This window comes from Pezoporus flaviventris, unplaced genomic scaffold, assembly GCF_033815535.1.
Source record: "Pezoporus flaviventris isolate CSIRO_AGI_PZ_B2104156 unplaced genomic scaffold, CSIRO_AGI_Pfla_v1 ptg000002l, whole genome shotgun sequence".
Taxonomy (NCBI): domain Eukaryota; kingdom Metazoa; phylum Chordata; class Aves; order Psittaciformes; family Psittacidae; genus Pezoporus; species Pezoporus flaviventris.
The window spans coordinates 74,129,514-74,150,771 of record NW_026892550.1 but is presented as its reverse complement, the minus strand read 5'-3'; the positions used below and the strand labels follow the sequence as shown (position 1 = coordinate 74,150,771).

Here is a 21,258-nt window from a genome sequence, read left to right as displayed (position 1 = left end):
GCAGTTAATAGCTACCTCTGCTGCCAAACATCTGTGCTCTTAACTGCAACTTACTGCCAAGTCCAGCCTACTTCCTGACGCTGCTCAGCAGTGCCTTGCACAAAGAGCAAGGGGGGAGGGGATGGGGAGAAGGTTGCTGTCCTGTCCCCTAGCTAAATGAAAAGAAAGAATCCCTGAGACATATGGTCTCGAATAAAATAACCATCAGAGAGAAGCTGGGTGCAGTGTCAGATTAGTGGGAATATTATAATTATGCAATGTCTGAGCAGTACTTCATTTGTAGTCACTGAGTAAAACAAATGTAGATGACAAAACTGTGGGTCATCAAAGATGTGTATTTTAAAAGCATGAGAACCTTTACCCCCAAATTACCAAAAACAACTTGAAGCCCATTACTTATCAAGTAATGTAAATAGGAATCCAGACAGTTACTTTCCTTAACAGAAGTTGTTTAGGCTATTTATCATTCTTTTCTTTCTTTCTTTCCTTTCTTTCTTTTCTTTCTTTCTTTCTTTCTTTCTTTCCTTTCTTTCTTTCCTTTCTTTTCTTTCTCTCTTTCTTTCTTTCTTTTCTTTCTTTTCTTTCATACATTTTTTTTCTTTTTTTTACTAGTAAGGAAAATCCATCTTGAAGAAACTTATCACTAAGGTAACACTAAATTTCATTTGGAGCTGCGAGTGCTTCTTTTTAAGCAACTTTTGGAGCATCCCTTATGTAACAGAACTGATAGCCATGCAGGGATACCTGACAAGTCAAATCCAAATCCCCAAGTAAATGCATGCTCACACAAACTCGAACCATGTCAGTTATGTTGCTGGCTTATCAAGCTCTCTGTTCTCCAGGAGAACATTATATAGTTTGTAGTATGTCAGAGAATGTCAAATTAAGGGCTGCACAGCAGTGAAGGATAGAGCAGAAAGCATTCTATTCCAGGCCATTGATTCCTTTTAACAACTACATGCAGTAATTCCCAAAACTACCTACTCAGTCTCAATCACACGGAAAACAGCACAGCGTTCGTTCTAAGCCTTGCACCCAGTACAGCTTGAGTATCAGACCGTCCAAGGGGATTAAAGAAGATGACTGATTTAAACAGAGTAATTCATTTAATGGTAACTTGTTGCATTTCTCCTCCCCCAGCCTCCTTAAATGTTTAACAGTTTGCTTCCTGGATTCCCAGTGCACAAACTGAGCATATTTTCTTCCTACAGGAAATGATCCAATTAAGCTGATGCATAATTGATAATGAACTGTTTAAACCCATTTTGGTCTTGAAAAATCTTAAGAGCGTGCAGTCAGCTGGCTGACCCTCTTCCTCAATCTGCAGCCGAGGGACACTGTTTAAGAAAAAAGGGGGAAGCAGATGCTGCACACTCTCAGCAAGGTAGTCTAGGGAGGTAGTCAGCTCTCATTAGTTGAGCTAGCTCAGGGCAGACCTGTTGACAACTTCAAAATAACACAGTTCCCAGTTACAACTCATTAACCAAGTTGCTTGCAACTTGGCCACTGACACACAAGCAGTTTAGAAGAGGCTCAGGAAACGCTCCTGGTTAGACATACTGCACATTTGCCAGAACGTCTAACCTTGGAGCACTAACTTGCCATTGTTAAGCCCATCTCTATGAACTCTGCTGACCTGTCTTGCTGCTTACAGCAGGTAACAGCTGGAGATGTTGACTGACTCATGAGTTTAATAATTCACTCTTATCGCCCTAGTGCAAAAGCTAGGGTGAAGTGCTGCTGCTTCTGAAAAAGTGCTGCTGACAGCTTACCCGATGCAGCAGGCACCAGACCGACAGCAAGGCTGGAACACACTTTTGTAAAGTCCTGCAGTAAGTTTTACAAACCTTGAGGCTAAAATTCCTCTTCACTTGAGAGAAGGCAGCTCTTGTCTACCTGAACATAACTGACTACTACTCAGTACGTTCTGTTCTTTTCCCCCTCTTCTGGCACCAGCTCACTGTCCAACACAGGTCAATTCCCTCTCCTTGCTGAGCTTTATTAGACTGTAATACATGCAGGTACAGGTCTGCTTTTCACCCAGTCTCATCAACAAGCTGTGTGGCCCCTCTGTCTGCTAGGTACTAGGGTATAAATGTCGTGCACCACATTTGAGATGAGAAGTGACCAGTCAGGTATTGAGAGCTGCTGTGTGTGTCACTGCCCCCACACATTTTACATGTCCCTGATGATCTGGTTGTCATCCACATAACTTAAAGGTAGGAACGCACTGTCATGCATGGTGCCTGATACAGGAACCATCTAACTGACACAGAAACCCCCTGGATATTCAGTAGATACCCTTCACTGTTGCACAAATCAATCTGAATATGAGAAGGATTTCCTGACTGTTCTTTACAACCGGAGCAGATTTCCCTCTATCAACATGAGTTTTACTAGAAAGAATTCTTATAATTAGGCAGTAAGATTTTTACAGCACTACCTGCTTACACTGCTTTACCAGAAGTCTGCCACTGGCTATGCTATGAATGTATTTTCTTTAAAGAACCCTGGATGCATTTATCATAGAATGGTTTGGGTTGGCAAGGACCTTAAGATCATCCAGCTCCAACCCCCTGCCATGGGCAGGGACACCTCACACTAAACCATGTCACCCACGGCTCTGTCCATCCTGGCCTTGAAAACTGCCAGGGATGGAGCATTTACTTCTTTGGGCAACCTACGTCAGTGCCTCATCACCCTCACAGTAAAGAACTTCCTTAGATCTAACTTCAACTTCCGCTGTTTCATTTTAAACCCATCACCCCTTGTCCTGTGCTACAGTCCCTGATGAAGAGTCCCTCTCCAGCATCCTTCTAGGCCTCCTTCAGATACTGGGAGGCTGCTCTGAGGTCTCCATGCAGCTTCTCTTCTCCAGGCTGAACGGCCCAAATTTTCTCAGCCTCTCTTTATGCTCAAGGCTCTGTCCAACCTGGCCTTGAACACTGCCAGGGATGGAGCATTCACCATTTCTTTGGGCAACCTATGCCAGCGCCTCACCACCCTCACATAAGTTAACTTCTTCCTTGTATCTAACCTGAACTTCCCCTATTTCAATTTAAAACCTTTTAATTCTTTGTTTAACTTTGCTGCTTCTAAGTACACTCATTTGATAGTTCTAAGTAGCTGCACTTCAGCATTGGAGCTGACATCCTGCAAACACTGCGGTGTCTTTTCCCCAGGTCAGAGAAGGTGGATACTTGAGTAAGTACTGAGACATCTCATCATGGGGGGTAAGGTATCACACAGCCATGGGTGCTACCCAGTTCAGTGCAGGCATTGTCAGAGAAAAGCTCTGCCTGAGGGAGGAACTACTGATGTGTTATTACTGTGCTCCTTCCTGCCATCATGTCTTCCCTTGCAGTTACCCTGTCACTCTTCCTCCAGTTGTTGTGACCACTGCTGCTGCAGTGAGATCTGCAGCACTGAAGGCAGCAACCCAGTTAGAGCTGCAGGGGGGCTATCTGCACACCATCAGTAGCTTGTTCTATGGCATCTTGCCTCTCCATACCTATGCTAAAGGTTTGAGACTAAGATTCTCTGATAGTTGCAATCTTATCTACAAATTTGCAACTTCTCTTGGCCAAACCTACAACTTTACGCTAAGGGTTAGGGTTTTTCCCTGAGGGGCTCCCCCATCTTGGAAACAATTTACCTTCAGTTTAAAATGCTCTAGGTGATGCAACTGCTCAGCTTGCACATCTTTATCAGTGTTGGGGGGGGGGGGGTTTGTCCAGTATGTTTAAATAGAATGAACAATTCAAAACTGAGCACCTGCAAACTGAATAAGCAAAGGGAGCTTAGCAATACTATTTCTAATCCTTCTCAGGTAGAATTCTTCTTAAAGATATAACACTTCTAGACTGAACTTTTTAAAACTGACTACATACTCTCTCAAGTTCTGCATCTATTCAGTTCCTGTAATCTTATCTGATAGATTTTTGTGGGGTTTCTTAAGTACAAAATGTATTTTAACTTCCTGTATTAAGCTCTGCCAACTCACTTCAGCATGTAAATGTTTTTAAGTCTACTTAGAACTGTCACACTCTAATAATATTATTAGATACAAATGAGTTCCATTAGTGTAACTTTTAAAGGCGCAAGTCTTGTCCAATTCTGCCTGCAGAGACAACCAGGCACTCACAAATCGGTAGATCTTGCATTTGCTTAAGCAAAAGGGAAGTGGGGATCCTTCACTGCTTTTGTGTCTCAGAATGTGGCACATAAAAACAATTCAGATTTGCTGAGCTGTGCAAACCACGTGCACAGAAATGTGCCACAGAAGAGGGTGAAACAGGAGAAAACTGCAGAAAAAAATGGAAACAAAACACCATACTGATTTGCAGTGAAGTGTTACAGGAACTTTACAGAAACTTCAGCCTTAGGAAAGGTACATGTCTTAAGACTCCATGTGTTTGATTCAAGCAGTAGCAGCACCTTGGCTCCCAGTCCTTAATTTAACTGCTGCTGCTTCTTGTTATTCTCCCAGTCACTATTTCACAGGTGATGAAACAGTTCAAATGAGCAGTGTTTGGAATACCAACATTTCTTGCTTCTATGAAGACAAACACCTTCTGCTCCCCTCACCAGGGAGTCCTATGCTGGTTTCTGAGTTATAGGAAAGAGTTACCCAACGCCTGAGCTATTACCCAATTCTCTCAAGGCTGTTGGCTCTACAGTCTCTAGTTGCCCTGCAGAAACTGACCCCTTAGGGAAACAGTGAGTCTGACTGAGCTATTTAATAAGCACAAAGTCTTCACAGTTTCTCCTGGTTACAGCACTGGTTTAGGACGGTATCTGGCGAGATGCAAGAGAGGTTCTCTTGATTTAGCTTGCTTACAGCTCAGCATCCTTGTATTGAGAGATGTGCAGCCTCACCAACAATCCCCCAGAGCCAGGTAGGAAGGTGCTATTTTGGTTATGACAGATGGACTAGGAACTAACAATGTAAACAACAAATTCCCAAATGGTTCTTTAGCAAATGGGTTTAAAAATAAAAATTAAAAAAAAAGTTAACATAAACCTTATATAGAAAAGGAAGGGTAAAAAGAATGGGTTTCATTTCTTTATATAGCCCTAAACTGCCACACTGTGATAAAAACTATGCATTCCAGAACCCTTACAGTTCACAATGCTATGGGTTGCTCATGAGGCCATACTGCCCATAATTATCAGCCAAACTACATCAGTAAACTGTTCTTCATGGCATAATAACTTGCCTTCAGCATTTTTCTTCCAAGCTCTAGACTTCTACTTAGATTTATTTACCCTGACACTGCTGTTTAGTTACTACTTCATAAAGTTAGGTATTAGTAATGCCAGAAGAGCTCGAAACTTCACAAAGCAGTCATCTCTTTACAGAAATCTGCAGAGTCTTGAATCATGTGTTGATGTTACTCAACAGAAACACAACACAGCATGGTGGTGCTTAAATCCTTACTTGCTTCACTGGGATTTTATCTGAACTAAGAAGGTGGTCAAAACACAGTGCAAGCTTTTCAACATCTGAGCTAGGTTTTCTCTAATTGCTAATCTCAGCTGTCCTGAGTGTTAATCCCCTGCCACAATTAAATATGTTTTGTTTAATATAAATCAGAATAATTGCTTAGACTTTAAACACTGCAGAAGCAGGTACTAACAGATACTCTATGGTTATGCTTCCCACTCTTTTTCTCCATCAACAAAGTAACTGATCAGCTCTTCTGGAATTTGCTACAAGTATTAACTACACAGCAGCCAGAAGATTTCCTATCTGAGTTTAGGAGAGACAAACTTAAGTAAATGCTTACAGCAGCTCCTCCAGTCATTCCTGCTGAAAAGTTATGGGTTGTAGTTTTGCTAGAGGGTTTTAACTGTTGGGTTGCTTCCATTTCTGTAAATGGTGTATTTTTTTCTGAACAAGAAATGTTCAATAAATGTTCATGGAGGGTTTCACAACTGCGCCTTAGACACCACACTTTGAGCAATACTTCTGCATGTTTGTGATGTATTTCATTTTCATCTCTTTTGAAATTAGCTTTCCCTTTTATGATGAAGTGTCTCTTTAAACCTGTATTCTCTAGCTAACTTATAAACTGAAATGGATTTATAATTGTGAATAAAAAGGAAAAACTAGTATTTCATGTTCAGTTAAACCTGCTTATAAATTTTATAGTGAAATGAGAATGAACCATCACAATTGCTAAGAACCCCTTCAAAAAGAATTGACTTAAAAGTACAGCATACCAAAACCTCATGTTGGTGATACAGCCAGCACACATAAAACACACAGACACAAAAAAAAATCCAACCATCAAGCAAAATAACTTCATCTATAGATACTTCTATCCACATTCTGTGGTAAAACAGGGACATTGTCAGGGTACATTTTCTCACTACTTCAAACAAATACACTTAATGTGCTTACCAGAAAAGAGTAAAAGGATTGCTCCAAATGCTTTGACAGCTAAATGAAACTCTATTTAGATTCAGTGCTTTTCAGAAAGCTGTAAACAGTATTCAAGCCTCTAAAAGCTCTTGGGAGCTATTCAGTCACTAGCACTAACTGGTTTTGTTTGATCCTTTATCCCCACAAACGAGACTGATGCATGTAAGACTGAATTCAGTTTATATGTTTCCTATCAGAAAGGCCTTCTCATGCTCCTTTATCAGAAATAGTATTTTCCACTGCTTTCCCCTCCCACCCCCAAGACAGCCACAACATCTTTTTATGGACAGAAATCTGCAGTAAGCCAAGTGCTGAATATGTGTTCCAGCTGTATTCTATTAAATAAAACCCTGAACAATTCAGGAGTTCAGTCACAGTTTAAAGGAACAGACAATAGAAATACACAGAGAATAGTGTATTTGAAGTATGCTTTTTCATTACAGTCCATGTCAGCGCTAAGCTGTTATATAATGCTGCCATTATGTGTCTTTTCTTGCTGTACAGCTAGAATATCCACAAATCTTGGAGTTTTACACTTGGAATTTTCAAAAGAGCCAGAAGAAGCTGGATTGAGGCTTGGGCAAACACCATCTGCCAAATCTTACCAGAAAAGCTTCCCTCACTCTCTCCACAAAAAGGTGAAGATGCTTGAAAGCTCCTGGGAGGTCTAAAAGAGTCAGAGTGGAACTGCTACTAGCCAAACGCTGCCCTAGAATACCTTGGATGAAGGGCTAACAAGACAACCCACAGGTTATGCTAATCTTCTGCATGTTTGAATTAAGACTCCTCAAGCTGAGCTCTTCAGAAACCTTAAGCGATTATACTCCTGCTGCTTCTTCTTGGAGCAACCAGAATGGAGAACCCTGACACCTTGGAAAGGTCCAATATGCAGGTCAGTGACCCCCGTTGGAAGGGAAACTCTGAACACAAATGTCTTTAGCCCTTTATCTAGTTCTGTCTTGACACACACATTTTGAAATGCAGTCTCCATGGAAACATAACATAATCAATCAAGGTTAAACATTCAGCTCTTATAAATAAATCTATCATTAGTGGCTTCAATGTTGCTTCACTTCACACTAGCAGAGTAACTTCTAAACCTTTAAATTGGCACAGAAAGAGATTTTTAAAGACAGTACCACATGGGATGCACCCTCTTTTCAAGAAAATAAATGTCACTGCATGAAAAGGTTGATTATATTCCTTTAGAATGTGCAAGGAGGATTCTAAAATTACATTTATTTCAAGCAACAAGAAGGAAAATAAGCTGTTTCACTATGACATTAACTTCCACAAAAAAAACCACACTATTCAAGGGAAGTGATCAATTCATGACTGTATAATATCCTGTATGTGAGTAATATCCTTTATTAAAAGAAAAAAAAGAAATGAATTATAGTGGGATCTCTCTCAGAAAAAGGATTTAATTATTGCTTTTGACTTGACTTTTGACAATAAGTTTTATTCCATCATGTTGCCTACACACAGCAGCAGGAGCACTGTTAACCTTGCATAAAACACGCATCTTTAGTTTAAGATGAGGCAAATAAATTGCCTCCCCACAACTAAAGGTGTCTTCTTGACACCTATCTAAAATACTATCAAGCCACTGATCCTAACCAAAATGTTCCTCTTGTTTTGATCCCTTTTTGCAAATCAGGGTAACCAGTTTGATGGTCATGGGAGTTTCTCATGGCAAGTTGTAAAAAGGGAACTGAAAGTCCTACTGCATACTGGGAAAACAAGTGGTTAAAGTCAAGACTGAAGGATGTATTTAAAATGCTCCTCTGTATATGAAGATTTGGGCAATTCCTGAAGTGCTCTCATCCCTAACGATTTTAACCTGTTGCTCTCAACTCTCCTAACAGGCTTGATATTTTTCAGACTAAACCTGTACCAGTCATTCCTCAATGCATCCCCCTCAAACTCACCACACTTGTATGGAGCCCCAAACTCCTTGCAAGGTCTGAGCATGAGTAAGTGCAGGGGTGGCAGGCAATGTTAATTTACAGAACTGCATGTCTAAGATAAGGAAGAGAGAACTTAACATATTTCAATTACTTTTTATGAACCAGTTCTGCTTGAAAAAGTAAGTGGAATAGGAGAGTAAGCTGTAATCTTGAGGAAGTGGTAAGCTTGTTGCCTGATACTCACAGAATTGATTATCCCTTTGAGTGCCTGGAATCCTCCAGTGACAGGGAAGACTTGCTCTTTTGTGTCAGCAATCTTTTCAAGCTTTTGAGAGAAAACATGTTCAAACACGTGAATCATTTGGCAAATAAAATTTGTCCCACTGCTTTTCACCCTTAAAATGTAAATGTCTAAAACAAACTCTCATCCACTCTGCAAAGAGAAAGAAAATTTTGAGCTCCCTCACAGCTGATTTTTCTAAATGGGAGAACTTACTACAACATACTGCAACTAACAAAACCACCACACTAAGGAAACCTTTTAGAGCTGTACCTTGGCAGTGATTTTGTAACTTTCCAGAATTACCTTCCCTGTTTGCTCCATCTTCCATTAAAAAGCCTTTCTACGTAGCTTCTACAGTAAAGTCTTTTGTACACTTCTCCATTCAAGTCACTTTCACAAGAGTAGCTATAGCCTTCATCAGGACATAGCAACTCTGGAAGAGCTTTCAATCAATGAAGGACATGGATCCTTCTTCCTTTTTCTCATCCTTGTTGTTATACATACTGCTTGCAGCTTGTCTATAGCTACTCTGTTCATGCCACTTGTAGCTTAATCTACTTGCCATCTTAATGAAAGGGGTTCTGCCAGCATCCTTTCCTGCTGGCAGCTACTAGTTAGCAAGGGTATTTCCGACAGGTCTTCTCAGCAATGAAAACAACACCCACACATTCTATTTATGTCTAGGTACACATCCGAGTGTCTGCTTCCTGAGCCAGAGAAGATATTATACTGCCTAATGCAAGTAAAATTACTTGATTTTGATGTATACAACCTTGTGACAAGGTACTGCCTAGTAATCTACATTAGTAATGCTCTTACCTGTTCTTGTATGAAATCAAGGACGCCAACACAGTAAACTCTAGCTCCCAGCTCTCTGGATTTCTTTGCCTGTCCCAAAATAAAACAGAGGAATAAGCAATTTTTCATTCAAGACGCAACACCCAAACTCTTCAGAATATAACATGCATTTTCACCTAGTGCTCACCTCTTTCTCTGCATGCAAGGGAATCAGACCATCTAGCTTGCCATCTGTCAGTGCAATGATGATACTAGAAAACCTTGAGGCTCCTTGCTTTGCAATTTGCATGTTGGCCTGAAAACAAAAAATATTTATCCAGCTGAAAATTACACCTAAGCTTTTAACCAAGATTCATCTTCTACATGAGTGCAGCATCTGAAACCACACTCAGCCCCATCTTCAAACCCATCTTGTGACAATCTTCTGCCCCTCTTTAACTCACTACTAACAAGGAAATCATGAACCCATTTCCAAAGTGCCAGGGTCACCAACTGATCAACACCTGGAAACACTTGATTTTTTCAGGACAGATGCTCTCTGAGTTGTGAAGATCACCTCTCTTTAGATCCACCATAAGGTTTCCTGTGCTACTCCCCAGAGTTCAAATGCCAGGCATTAGCTTCCAGGACATAAAAAGAATGGCTTAAAACTAAGTTTGTTTGTTTTTTTTTACACGGCAACAACTTGTGTTTGTCTGGTTTTTCAGCCCCTATATCACAGGTACAAATTTGGCTTCATAGGCCAAAGGAAGAAACTAATTTTTTATCAGTAATACTTAGATCGTCACCTTCAGGGCCTGAGTGGTTCAGCAAAATCACAAAGCATCCTTTAACTGTACATTCTCAATAAAATACAAGCAGTTGGGAACTCCATAATTAATATAGTCTAAAAGTAAGACTATTTGTCTTGAAAACGCTTATCTGTGCAGTCAACTCTCCATAAGTACATGTTCTAGAAGGCTCTTTAAGGCTCACAGCCCTACAAAGCTGTCTGTGACTATTTACCATGTAATTGGTATGCTGCGTTAGCTGTTAAATTCACGACAAAGAACTGCTCTCTCTGTGAAGGATCAAGTCAAAGAAATTCCATATGGCCATTTTCTATGATGGCTAATCTTCTGCATGGGATTTGCATAGTATCTGAGTAATCTTGGGACCACATAGGAAACCAAAAAGATTTGAGTGTAACAGACTGAGGCATACAATCAACCCATTTATGCTACAGGTTATAGCTGCTGCTGTCCAAAGGGTAAGAACATGGGATATTCTGATTGCAAGAAGATGAGTAAAACCTACCTGTTTTAAACCTTCATGTATGTATGTGTCACCTGCTGGTTTTACCTCCTCCAAATCCTTAAGACCTTTCTTGATTCTCTCCCTGAAAACAAAAAGGTAGGAGATTGTTAGCATGATCTGAAGTGGGGAAAGAGGTTAGTTTATTGATGCGAAAATTAGCCTTTGTCATAGAGGAGATGCGAAATTCAATTCTGCAAATATAGCATTTAGCTGCGATACCATGTGGAGGCAGATTTTGTATTCACAACGGAAGCAGCACTGTGGTAACAGATATTTTAGACCTAACTAACACAGTATGCCTCAGTGAGTCAAAGAGCTAGAATCAAGTAAAATTGATTCAGACAGAGTAGGTATTGCCAAGAAGTGACAAAGCCTCAGCATTAAATAACCCAGTGGAAATGCTGTTGTAGTAAGTCTACTTTGCTCAATTAAACCAACTTCACTTCCAATCATGCTGCAATTAAAAAAGAAATCCCCTAAAACAGCAGTTCTGTTTCTAGAGAAATCTTCTGGGTCAATATGCAGGTATTCAATGGAGTAGCACAGAATTGCAGTAATTAGTCTAGCAAAATAAGTATCGACAGGCAGATGCAGCGTTTGCAAGACCCCTCTTGTATCTAAGGAAGGGACCAGGATTATGAACACGTTGGGGGGGGGGGTCAACATTTTTGGCTGTTTCTGTGTGACCTCTGACAAGACGTCACACTTACACAGGTCATTTATATTTAAGGATAAGGTTGTGGCGTGACCTCTCACAGGCCTTTAAAAAATCCATCTTGGACTGCAAGCCGCTCACCGAACTATGATGTTAAGACTGGAGAAGCTGGAAGGAAGCACAAAAGGAATTCTTTCAAGTGAAATCAGCATAAGCAGGGAGAGAAAGGCAGAGAGACTTTACTGAAGAATCAAATCTGCAAGTTCTCATGCAAGCAAATTTCCAGTGAAGCCCACAGCAAGTTGTGCTAGTAAAGGATAAGTAAAAACAAAGTAGGGACAAAAAATGGGCCAGAATATATAGAACACTCTAACAAACATAGGCAATAAAGAGTAAACCAGCAGGGTTGAGGAAAAGGAGGGGAAAATACATTGTAGGATGCGTGAAAGCTTTCCTTAGGGCATACAAAATGAGAAAGAATGCATATGCCTCTCGGCCTGAATGCCACCCACTAGTCATTTGTTCCACTGATAGGCTTCCTCTATGTTTAGAAGCTCTGTTTCAAAGTATGACCCGTAGCTGGAATGAGCTCCCAGTCACAGGATCAACCGATACAAGAGGGGAGGGGAAGAGAGAAATACGGTGTTGAATATATGGAAGGGAAGAAGTTATGTAAGATAATACAATCTGCTTGATCCAAATATTTTACATTCAGCATCTATAGAAACAACTTGAAACTGATCATGTATGAACACAGATTATAAATCACATACTTAGTGCTTGCCAGAAATGAGTGGCAGCACATCACAGGCGTTAAGTGTTCTGCTGCCAAGAAACAAGCAGCAACTGAAGTCCCAGTTTTCTGAAACAGATTTCATTTTGCAAAAATAGCTTTTGTACAATCAGTTCAGTTTTATTTATCTAAAATGTCTTGCAACCTGGTCACAGAGAAATCTCTGGTGTTTCCAAGCCTCTGCCTACAAGGGGTTCCAGGAAAATCTTTGGCAGCATTAAGATTTTTTAGCTGCGTTTAATCAGTCACTACCTCTTTCCCTTAGGGCTGGATAAGCCCAGCCAGATGCGACCAAGCTCCAAGCTGGTCAAGTACGAGCAAGTCCTGGTCTGGATGTCACAACGCCAGTGTGGGTGTGTGACTTAGGGCCCCAGCAAAAAACCCCTACCAGACAGCAAGAGAGGCTGGTTCATTCACGCTGAAGCTCACACCCAGCCAATTTGGAAGGTGGGCACATGAGGTCGTGTCTGCCTAAATCATTCTGATAATGGGACTCTTTAATCAACCAGCTATAGCATTTTGAAGCCCCTGTTCCTGCTCTTCAGTACTCTCAAAAGTCTCCTTTTCCTGTTTCTGTAATAATTTTTTGTAGCCACAAAAATCCACAGAGAAGGTCTGTTTTTCACTTGAAATAACAGAGCCATGACCTCAGTCTGGGTGTCTGGATGCAATACAGTTTAGTAACAGTGATACAGGCTGAAGGACCACTGGCTTCATGGTTTAAGTCAAACAAAGGAAGGAGGTGGAAAAAGCAAAACAAAATCAGCAACTCACAGCCTGTCTGTGTTTGGGCTGAAGGAGTACAAATTTAATATCTCTTCCCTACTCAGCATATGTGCTGCATCACATCTTCGCTTTTCAGAAAAGGCGCATCTAATTTTTAATAGCTACCCTGTTTGTTCTCTCTTTTATGGAGCTTTCTAGCTACTTCAGATATTTCTTCCAGCAGCAGCCAGCCAAACACAATGACAGCTACAAGCTCTCTGTCATTTTGCTTCTATGGTTTCTTTTTGGCTAGATCATAAGCAGGGGCTGCAGGAGTAATCCCGGCCTGGCTGAGGTCAGGAGGGGTTCTGGTGGCAGGTCTAGCAGCACCCACTGCTCTCACCTGTCTGGGGAACTCTGCTGTGCTCTACCTTGCTGCACCACAGATGCAGAGGCTGTTTGCTGTCAGGGAGGCTGTGCCAACCCTGCTCAGGCCAAAGTCTGTAATGAGCTTGTCTTACATCTTCAGTGCCTCCTCAAGGCAGGGCACTGTGGAACTAAACTTAGAGTTGTAAACAGACCATTTAGTAAAGAGACATAACAAAGCAGCCCAGCTCTGCAAACGACTGAAGAATTCGATTTAACACCAATTAAACTGTTGCAATTAAACATGCTCCTTACCTGAGCATGCTCCACAATTCAGATTTGCTTTCAGGTCTAAACGTAACCATTTGCCTTTCCAAGTTTGAATTAACACCAAGGAAACTATTCAACAGTTTGCAGGAGAGGTTTCTCCGCATAAATTCGGTCACACCAGGCTGCAAGCAACTCAACAGGTACTGTTTTCATTATTGTTTAGTCTTATCTTTCGCTTCAAGTAAGTTTAATTGACACAATCCCAAAACCAGTGCTGTCAGCAGCCAAGTGGTCAAACTACTGATTAAGGCATTGCCTTGTCTCCTTGTGTAGAAAGGGCCACAGCCAGCACTTGCTGGCAGTGGAAGATAGGCAATAAATACTTCTTTCTACTACAGCAGGATGTAGATCCCACTCCATTTAAGAGGACTGCAGATTAGGTACACAGCACAAGCCACCTTAGTTTCTCAGTGACATGATACTGTCTTTGAGAGTAAGAACACTTAACAAAAACGGACAATCATTTGCCTTAAAGGAAATATATGCAGCTTCAATGTGTAAAAAGAAAGTCTTATACTTGCTAGAAAGCAAAGCATGCTGGAGGACTGATTCTTAAAAAAAAAAAAAAAAAATTGTGCTTGTACATTAGTGCTGCAGAGGTTAGAACCAGCTCCAGTTGTTGCATAGGCCTTGAGTCATGCTGACTTAGCTGGGTAAAGGTTTAGCTTTGTATGGAACACTGAGTCTCCACCAGTATCTATGCAGCTTCAAGTAGTGGTGTTCTCAGCTCTTCTGGATGGGGAACAGTGTCTTGTATTTCTTTTCCATGTTGCATTCTACCTATTGAAGTGCTGGAATCTTGACTCATTTTTCATTGTGCTGGGAGTATAAGTGCTAGCAGGGAAACTGTGATTCCCATGAGCACATATTTATTGTCAGGAATGCGGCTGTGTGCCTGTGAGGCAACACACTTCATCTCTAACCAAGGCAAACAAAACAAGTACTAGGGTTTTGCTGCTAAGTATCACAACAGGAAAACACACAAAGTTGTTAGTGAAATAAATCAGGAGGGGGTGTTCTTTATCAGAAAGAGGGATGCTTACTTCCCTGACCAACAGAGCTGTTGTACTGGTGAAAGTAAACTCTGCACACTGGCATCCTCAAATGCAGAATTTGGAGGAGGCTCCTGCTTTCTGCATCTCTCAAATACTACACAGGGCTCAGTACCATTATAATAAATATTCTGCTTCAAACTTTAGGCCTCCTGCATGGGCTCCAGATGGAAAACACATTAAGTGGTTGACTCTGCTGTACTTCATACGCTCAGCAGAACATGCGCTCTGCAGATGGCTGTGTTTTGGCAAGTTTCTTGAACCGAAGCATAGGGTTAGCTCATGTGACTGAGGCTCAAATACATGTCTTGCTAGATCGCATGTGTCTGTACAACAGAGGAATAGTCATCTCTAACCAGACTACAGACAAGCACAGCAAGATACTCAAGTGTCCTATTTTTCCACCCTCATTAATACAATCTTTCTTTAGCTCCAACAGGAGTTTCACTGAAGCAAAGTCAGCAAGGCTGCTCCTGGCCAGGGATGTCAGTGAAACACTGCAGAAATGGATTTACAGACACCTGGAATTCTGCTGGCCAGCATACAGCTGGCCAGAAAAGAACACAGACCTCATTGTGCCATCTGGATGACATTTGTAAGAGTATCCACTTTTCCAAACAACTTGCTTTTCAGAACTAGTAGCAAAACTGAGCCCCAAATATGAATGCTCTGATCTTTGTTTAGCACTTAGTTTACAGCTTACAGCTGAACTTGACAGGGGAAACATGTACCTCTAAAATAGAATATAACCATTGTGAGAAGTGTTGTCCTCTGGATGTTGGGTTTTTTTTTTTCTATGTATTTATTATAGCATTGTGTGTACTGTGGTTAGCAGTGTCTTCTGTTTCCAGAGTTATTCACATAGCACTGCTCACAGTCACAACATATTTGGTAATCTGGGTGCTTCGGCTCTATGGTGCGAGCTTCTTTATGTCCACAGCTTTATTGCGCAGTAAAAACCAGCAAGAGCTTTGTGGAAACAATCAGAAGCCTAAGGCTTTCAAAACAAGAGATCCCTACTTTGAACTAACTGCTGGGAATGAATTGTGGTTTCCTGCCTTCTGGAAATTAGCGAGTAGTCAAGGGGAAAAACATCCCTGCAAGTCCAAAATGCACATAAAAACCCCTAAGCCATAATATCCCATAATCACACATACACACACCCATCCCCAAAACTGCACTGTACTTCACATCCTTGTCTTCTGTTTGGAACAATGGGAGTTAGACATTCTAACAAATTTTCCTGTTAAGTTCATTAATATTTAGAAGGACAGCTGTTCCTACCATATCCATTCTTACCTACACATGTATGGTCACAATTGCTAATGTTTCGTTCTTTATTCTCCTTATAATTCCTCCTTAATAGTAATTTCCTTTCCCTACCACACTCACAAAAGCATTGGCAAACTTTGTATTAAAGAAAAGTCCCACAAAGGAACTCACTAGAGCTGAAGAAGGTTCTCCCTATGCTTTAAAAAAGGCTTCCGAGAAAAACATTTTCCTCTCAATAGCTTCAAGTGTGCCACAGACACGCAATGAAAAAAGCGCTTGTGTTTCTGTGACTGGGCTCCAGAGTTCTGCCCATGCATTTCAAGCAGTCTGTGTCCTATCTGTGCTTACTCTTCGGTCCTGATAGGGAGTAGGCCTCTGACATGGATTAAAGGCCTAATGAAATGGAGAGAAAGGATCTCATTGACTTCAGCAGTCCTCAGAACAGGCTTAGTGTCCTCTCCTGACCTCTCTCAAGCCATTAAGAAAAATGGCTTATGATCTTGTCAGTATCCAAGCGCACATGGGGGGAAGTGAACACTTGGCTTTTCCTAAATCAGACCACTTTTTTAAATGTTAAAACAGGAAGGGCTTAGAATTGGAGTTTTAGACATCCTATTTCACTTCTGTAGCCTGAGGCATTTGTCTGTTCCCAAAGACGGGTCTCTTCAGTAAGTCTTGTACTAGCTATTATGTACCATTCGTTAAAAACTAAATACCTACCTCATATGAGACTTTGGGAAACATTAATTTACCATTGCGTGCTTTACCTAGACACAAAAAAATGCTGAATACCTACATAGAGATGGGGCTTTACGAAAGTAAAAGCAAGAATAATTTCTCCTGCTGTGCCAAGGAAGATGGGGAGTCATACAGAGATGAAAGCACTACTTGCAGTTGTTCTGCAAATCAGTGGCAGAGCTCATATCAAGAGTTTATTTCCTGTCATTCTTCTCTTTCCTTTATTACTAGGCTATCCATTGCTTTGTTCACAAAATTAAATCCAGCTCTGAACAAAGGCTTCACAGCTGGCCACCAGTTAAAGGTATCAGTTATTGTTCAGTATCTTCTACTGTCTCTCTGATTTCATAAGAGTTCTTGGTGGGGGAGGAGAGAGAGGGAGAATTAAAAAAGCAGTGTACTGACCTGTCTCCAGTTAATGGCATAATGACGTGCGCCTGGGTGGAAAACACGATAAATGATAATCTCATCTTGGGGCTTTTAAAAAAGGTAAAGAGAAAAAAAAAAATACATTTTAGGAAAACGAAAAGAAATGTACAGATGCGTAGCATTTCATTCACTTATTCATGCTACATTAGTATTATCTTTATCCTCCAGCTTCTAAAGAACATACTTTTGAACTGCAAACCCAAAGGGAGAGAGGAATTAAAGGATTTCTGCCCTCTATCCCTCACCCAGATGCTTTGAGAATGAAGTAGCAGAGTTGTTATTCCTTTCTGCCTGACTTCAGTTGTGACATTTGGACCATCTTCCTTAAAAGTATCAGGGGAAAAGTCACTATAAAAAGAAAAACAGTATGAAATGATTTTATTAAGGAGTTCAACCTTTTTTTGAAGAAGCCCACCTGTCTCTTCCAATGAGATGACAAGGAGTCGTATCCAACTATCAATGGAAAATGCCCAAGAACTGATACTCTAGAAGCCCAAGACAGTAACTTTCCTAAGGTAAGATATAACAACATCTCTACTACCCACTTTTAATTTTTATTCATGACAATTCCAATATATTATGACTTATGTCAATGATGCAACTTAAAAGTATTGACATCATGGAAATATCAGTACTGGGCAGGTCTGCACAGGACTGCACATGTGCTGGATTTAAGATCCAGCCTTGCAGTCTATCTGTTAAAGCTCTGAATAGAAACCTCTGAGATGTTCTAAATTAAATGATAATGTAAATTGATAATGGTATCTTAGTTGCTGCAAGCCATTGCTAAACAAAACCCAGTCTCTGGCAATTACATCACTGCCTAGTCCACGTAACATAAGACTTCCCTACCTCTCTCTTATGCAACTCTCCCTGTGTAATAACCTCAAAGTTACCATTTAGCTAATCTATCTTTAGCAGCAACCAATAAACAGTCCTCTTCAGAAGACACCCAATTTCTGTCCCCTTCTCCAAGCACTCAGACACTGTGAGGATGGAGGAGAATCCTATGAACACACCCATTAGACCCAAGAGCGCTGCCAAACACAGGCCTTTCAGAACCCAGGTGATGGGCATGCAGTGCTATTGCTGCAACCATGTTACAGACAAGTTGACCTGCAGAGCAGATGCACTGCCATGCATTAATTCTTTAGGTGAGGACTCAAGGCAACTGCTACCAGTTGGTTCTTGGCCGCCTTCTTGCAACTCCTCTTTTCAGTTTAAGAAAGGGCAAGGTCAAACAATATCACACCCAATTCCAGAAGCATACTAAGGCCTGAAGGCAGGACAAAGCCTCTTCAGCCTCCAGCAGCACTGCAGCCCCATGAGGGAAACACTGGGGGAGATGAACAGTTCAGGCTCCCACAAGAGCCCAGGAGCCATTGTGCTGTGAAGGGGTTGTGCAAAGCGGGATGCTGGTAGGTTGGACTGTCTGGCTCTCTGATACTCCTCTGGTGTGACAGGTCAGCTAAGTTAACTTGCCAACTCAATAGCTTTATTTCAGGTAATGCCCCCAGAACACCACACAACTGGGGCAAAAGAGAGCATCAACTGGCTATAAAAGATGATGAACTTAAAGATTTACACTTAACAAGCTCCACCCTTTCTGTAGGGACTCAGGCATCCTCATGCTCTTTCTTATTATTATTATGATAGAACTTACAAAATACTTTTCAAAACTTTGAGTCACCCACTTAGTTTACAGAAGATTTGCTTTTTATAAGATGAATGTAAGCAATATTTAATTATGCAAGCCTAACTGTATCTCTTTGTTAGCAAGCCAAGATAATAACTGCCGACTGCACTTCATTTTCCTTAGAAAACCTACCACAGAGTCTGTCTTTGGGGGGCTTCCTTTGTTTTATCTGGGTATTTTGGGGGGAGGAGGGAGTGTTTAAAGCAAAATGCTGCGTCACAGTACTCGTCAGCTGTTTTTACAGAGTGCAGTTGGCCAGTATTCACAACAGCAAGACAACACTGCTACTGGGGTACAAAGCTGGTTACATATACATACAACAAATATTTGGTTAACATGGCGTAAACATCCTGTACTTGGAGCTTGAATGATACTCACTTTTGACCAGTACCATATATTTACCTATATAAAAATTCATGGAAAAAGTTTTTAAAAAAACAACACATCTGAGAGTAATGTTAGAGATTAAGTATTTAAAGATGCCCATTTACCACCTTTATACTGAGCTCCAAACATGAGAAAATGAAGTTCCCATTATTTTGAGCAACATGGGTGCTAGAAGCCAAAATCTTAGGATGTTTGTGAGAGACTACAAAACCATAGGGGCTTTCCCAACATACGCCTGTACTACAGATGTCACAAGTAACAAAACGCACCTCACAAATCTTTCTGTCAGCTGATTTACGAAATCAAATATTTCATGCCAGTTCTGTGCTACACTCCCAGACCTGAAGAGAAAACAAAAAGCACATCAGTAATGCCTTGTTCAAGGTAACCAGGCAAGGACACGTGACGATTTCAGTGAGAGATTACACCATAAGGGGCTATTTGCTTTTCTAATTATTTCTAGTTACCACAAACCCCAGTTCCCAAGTACGTGAGCACCACACCAGCGTATTTCTGTCGCGGTTTGTCTTGCAAAACGTGTACATTAAGAACTGAAAGCCTCAGGAGCCGCGTGAGGCCCGTCAGCACAGCTTCTGCGGCCAGCCGGGGTCCCCGCGCTGCTGGCGATCCGCTATGCGCGAACTTCACCACAAGAACACGGTAACACAACAGCTGCGGAGGGGGAAGGGTGGCAGATGCGGCCTGACTCAAAAATCAGACATCCACCCGCGTACTTTCGGACAAAAAACATAACCTACTTGCTGCGAGCTTCACCATCTCCTTGGGCGTCGGGTGGAGTTACCTCAGACACACACAGACACAGACACACAGACACACACACACCACCGACAACACAAACTTTCTGAGTGACTCAGCCGCCCGGTTCCCCGTTAGTTATCCCGTGGCGGCCGTTAGCCCGTTTTTACGGCCGGCACGGGGCATGCCCCCCCTCCCTCTCCCCACAGATCCCGCGCTTTCCCCCTCAGCGTCGCGCGGCGCGAACAAAAGCGATGGCGGCGGCGACCGCGACCCCAACCCCATCCCCGCGAGCACCCCGTACTTGTCCAGCACGAAGTACATGTCGAACGCGCCCTGGCACGACGGACCCTCCGGGGCTGGGGAAGCAGCGGCGGGCACCGACGGCAGCAGCAGCACCGGCAGCAGCAGCAACGGCGAGAGGCGCCCCCGGGGCGCGGGCCCCGCCATGGAATCTCGGGAACGCGGCGGCCGTCGCTGCCGTCCTGCCGCTGAGCGGGCGCGGGCCGTGCTAAAGCGACAGCCCCTCACCCTCCGCCGCGATTTGCGCGGCGCGGCGCGGCCCTCTCCGACCGTCAGCGGCGGCGCTTGGGGCGGGGGCCGGGCCCGGGCGGGCTCGGACCGCCTCCCGCGTCCCTCACCCGCCCCAGCGGTGTGGTGGCGGCCACCCGCGATTTGGGCAATGGCGGCCCTGCAGCCCTCTCGCCGAAGGTACCTCCCCGGCAGGCGGCGGCCGCGCCTGACCCGGATTCACGGCGCCAGCCCTCCGCCCGGGCGCGGGGCTGCGGCGGGGTCCCGGTAGCCGGTGTCAATGCGGGGCAGCGGAGTGAGGCCCACGCGTGGGGCAGTCAGCGGGGGAGCAGGAAGGCCCCGGCATGGCCGTTGGCAGAATTGATGGGGACATTGTGGGAGTATGTCGTTCCACCGTAACAAAACCGGTGGCTTTATGAGCTTTTCGTTCTCTGGGGGAGCAGGCAGCTTCAGCCCTACCCCCCTCTAAACACCTTCTCACCAGCATCCGATTCTCAACTTGCCTGCTCAGCCAGTCACTCACCCCTCCAAAGAGATGCAACCAGCAACCTCATGGTATCATAGAATAGCTTAGGTTGGAAGGGACCTTAAAGCTTAAAGCAGTTCCAACCCCCTGCCACAGGCAGGGACACCTTCCACTAGACCAGGTTGCCGTAAGCCCCATCCAGCTTTGCCTTGAGCACTGTCAGGGGTGGAATCCTTTATTTTTAATTTCTTATTAATCGTAGAATCATAGCATGGTTTTCGTTGGAAGACCTTAAGATCATCTAGTTCCAAACCCCTGCCATGGACAGGGACAATCTTGAGTGTTCTTTGCCAGAGATGCTGCATATA

The 21,258-nt window shown here is 42.7% G+C and overlaps 1 protein-coding gene across 2 annotated transcripts in view; it reads right to left on the bottom strand.

The window, feature by feature from the left end:
- Positions 1 to 20,504, bottom strand: part of ANTXR2 (ANTXR cell adhesion molecule 2) — a 109,542-nt gene extending 89,038 nt beyond the window's left edge. The window contains exons 1-7 of one of the 2 annotated variants that reach the window (XM_061443894.1): positions 20,198 to 20,504; positions 19,407 to 19,478; positions 17,031 to 17,102; positions 10,715 to 10,796; positions 9,606 to 9,713; positions 9,440 to 9,508; positions 8,582 to 8,662 (exon numbers count right to left, since the gene is read on the bottom strand). In XM_061443894.1, coding sequence (XP_061299878.1) covers positions 8,582 to 8,662; positions 9,440 to 9,508; positions 9,606 to 9,713; positions 10,715 to 10,796; positions 17,031 to 17,102; positions 19,407 to 19,478; positions 20,198 to 20,343 — 630 coding nt within the window. In that variant the 5' untranslated portion in view covers positions 20,344 to 20,504. Of the gene's footprint in view, positions 1 to 8,581; positions 8,663 to 9,439; positions 9,509 to 9,605; positions 9,714 to 10,714; positions 10,797 to 17,030; positions 17,103 to 19,406; positions 19,479 to 19,680; positions 19,957 to 20,197 lie in introns of those variants that run through there. The other variant, XM_061443902.1, reaches the window with a different exon arrangement.
- Between the last annotated feature and the right edge of the window lie 754 nt (positions 20,505 to 21,258).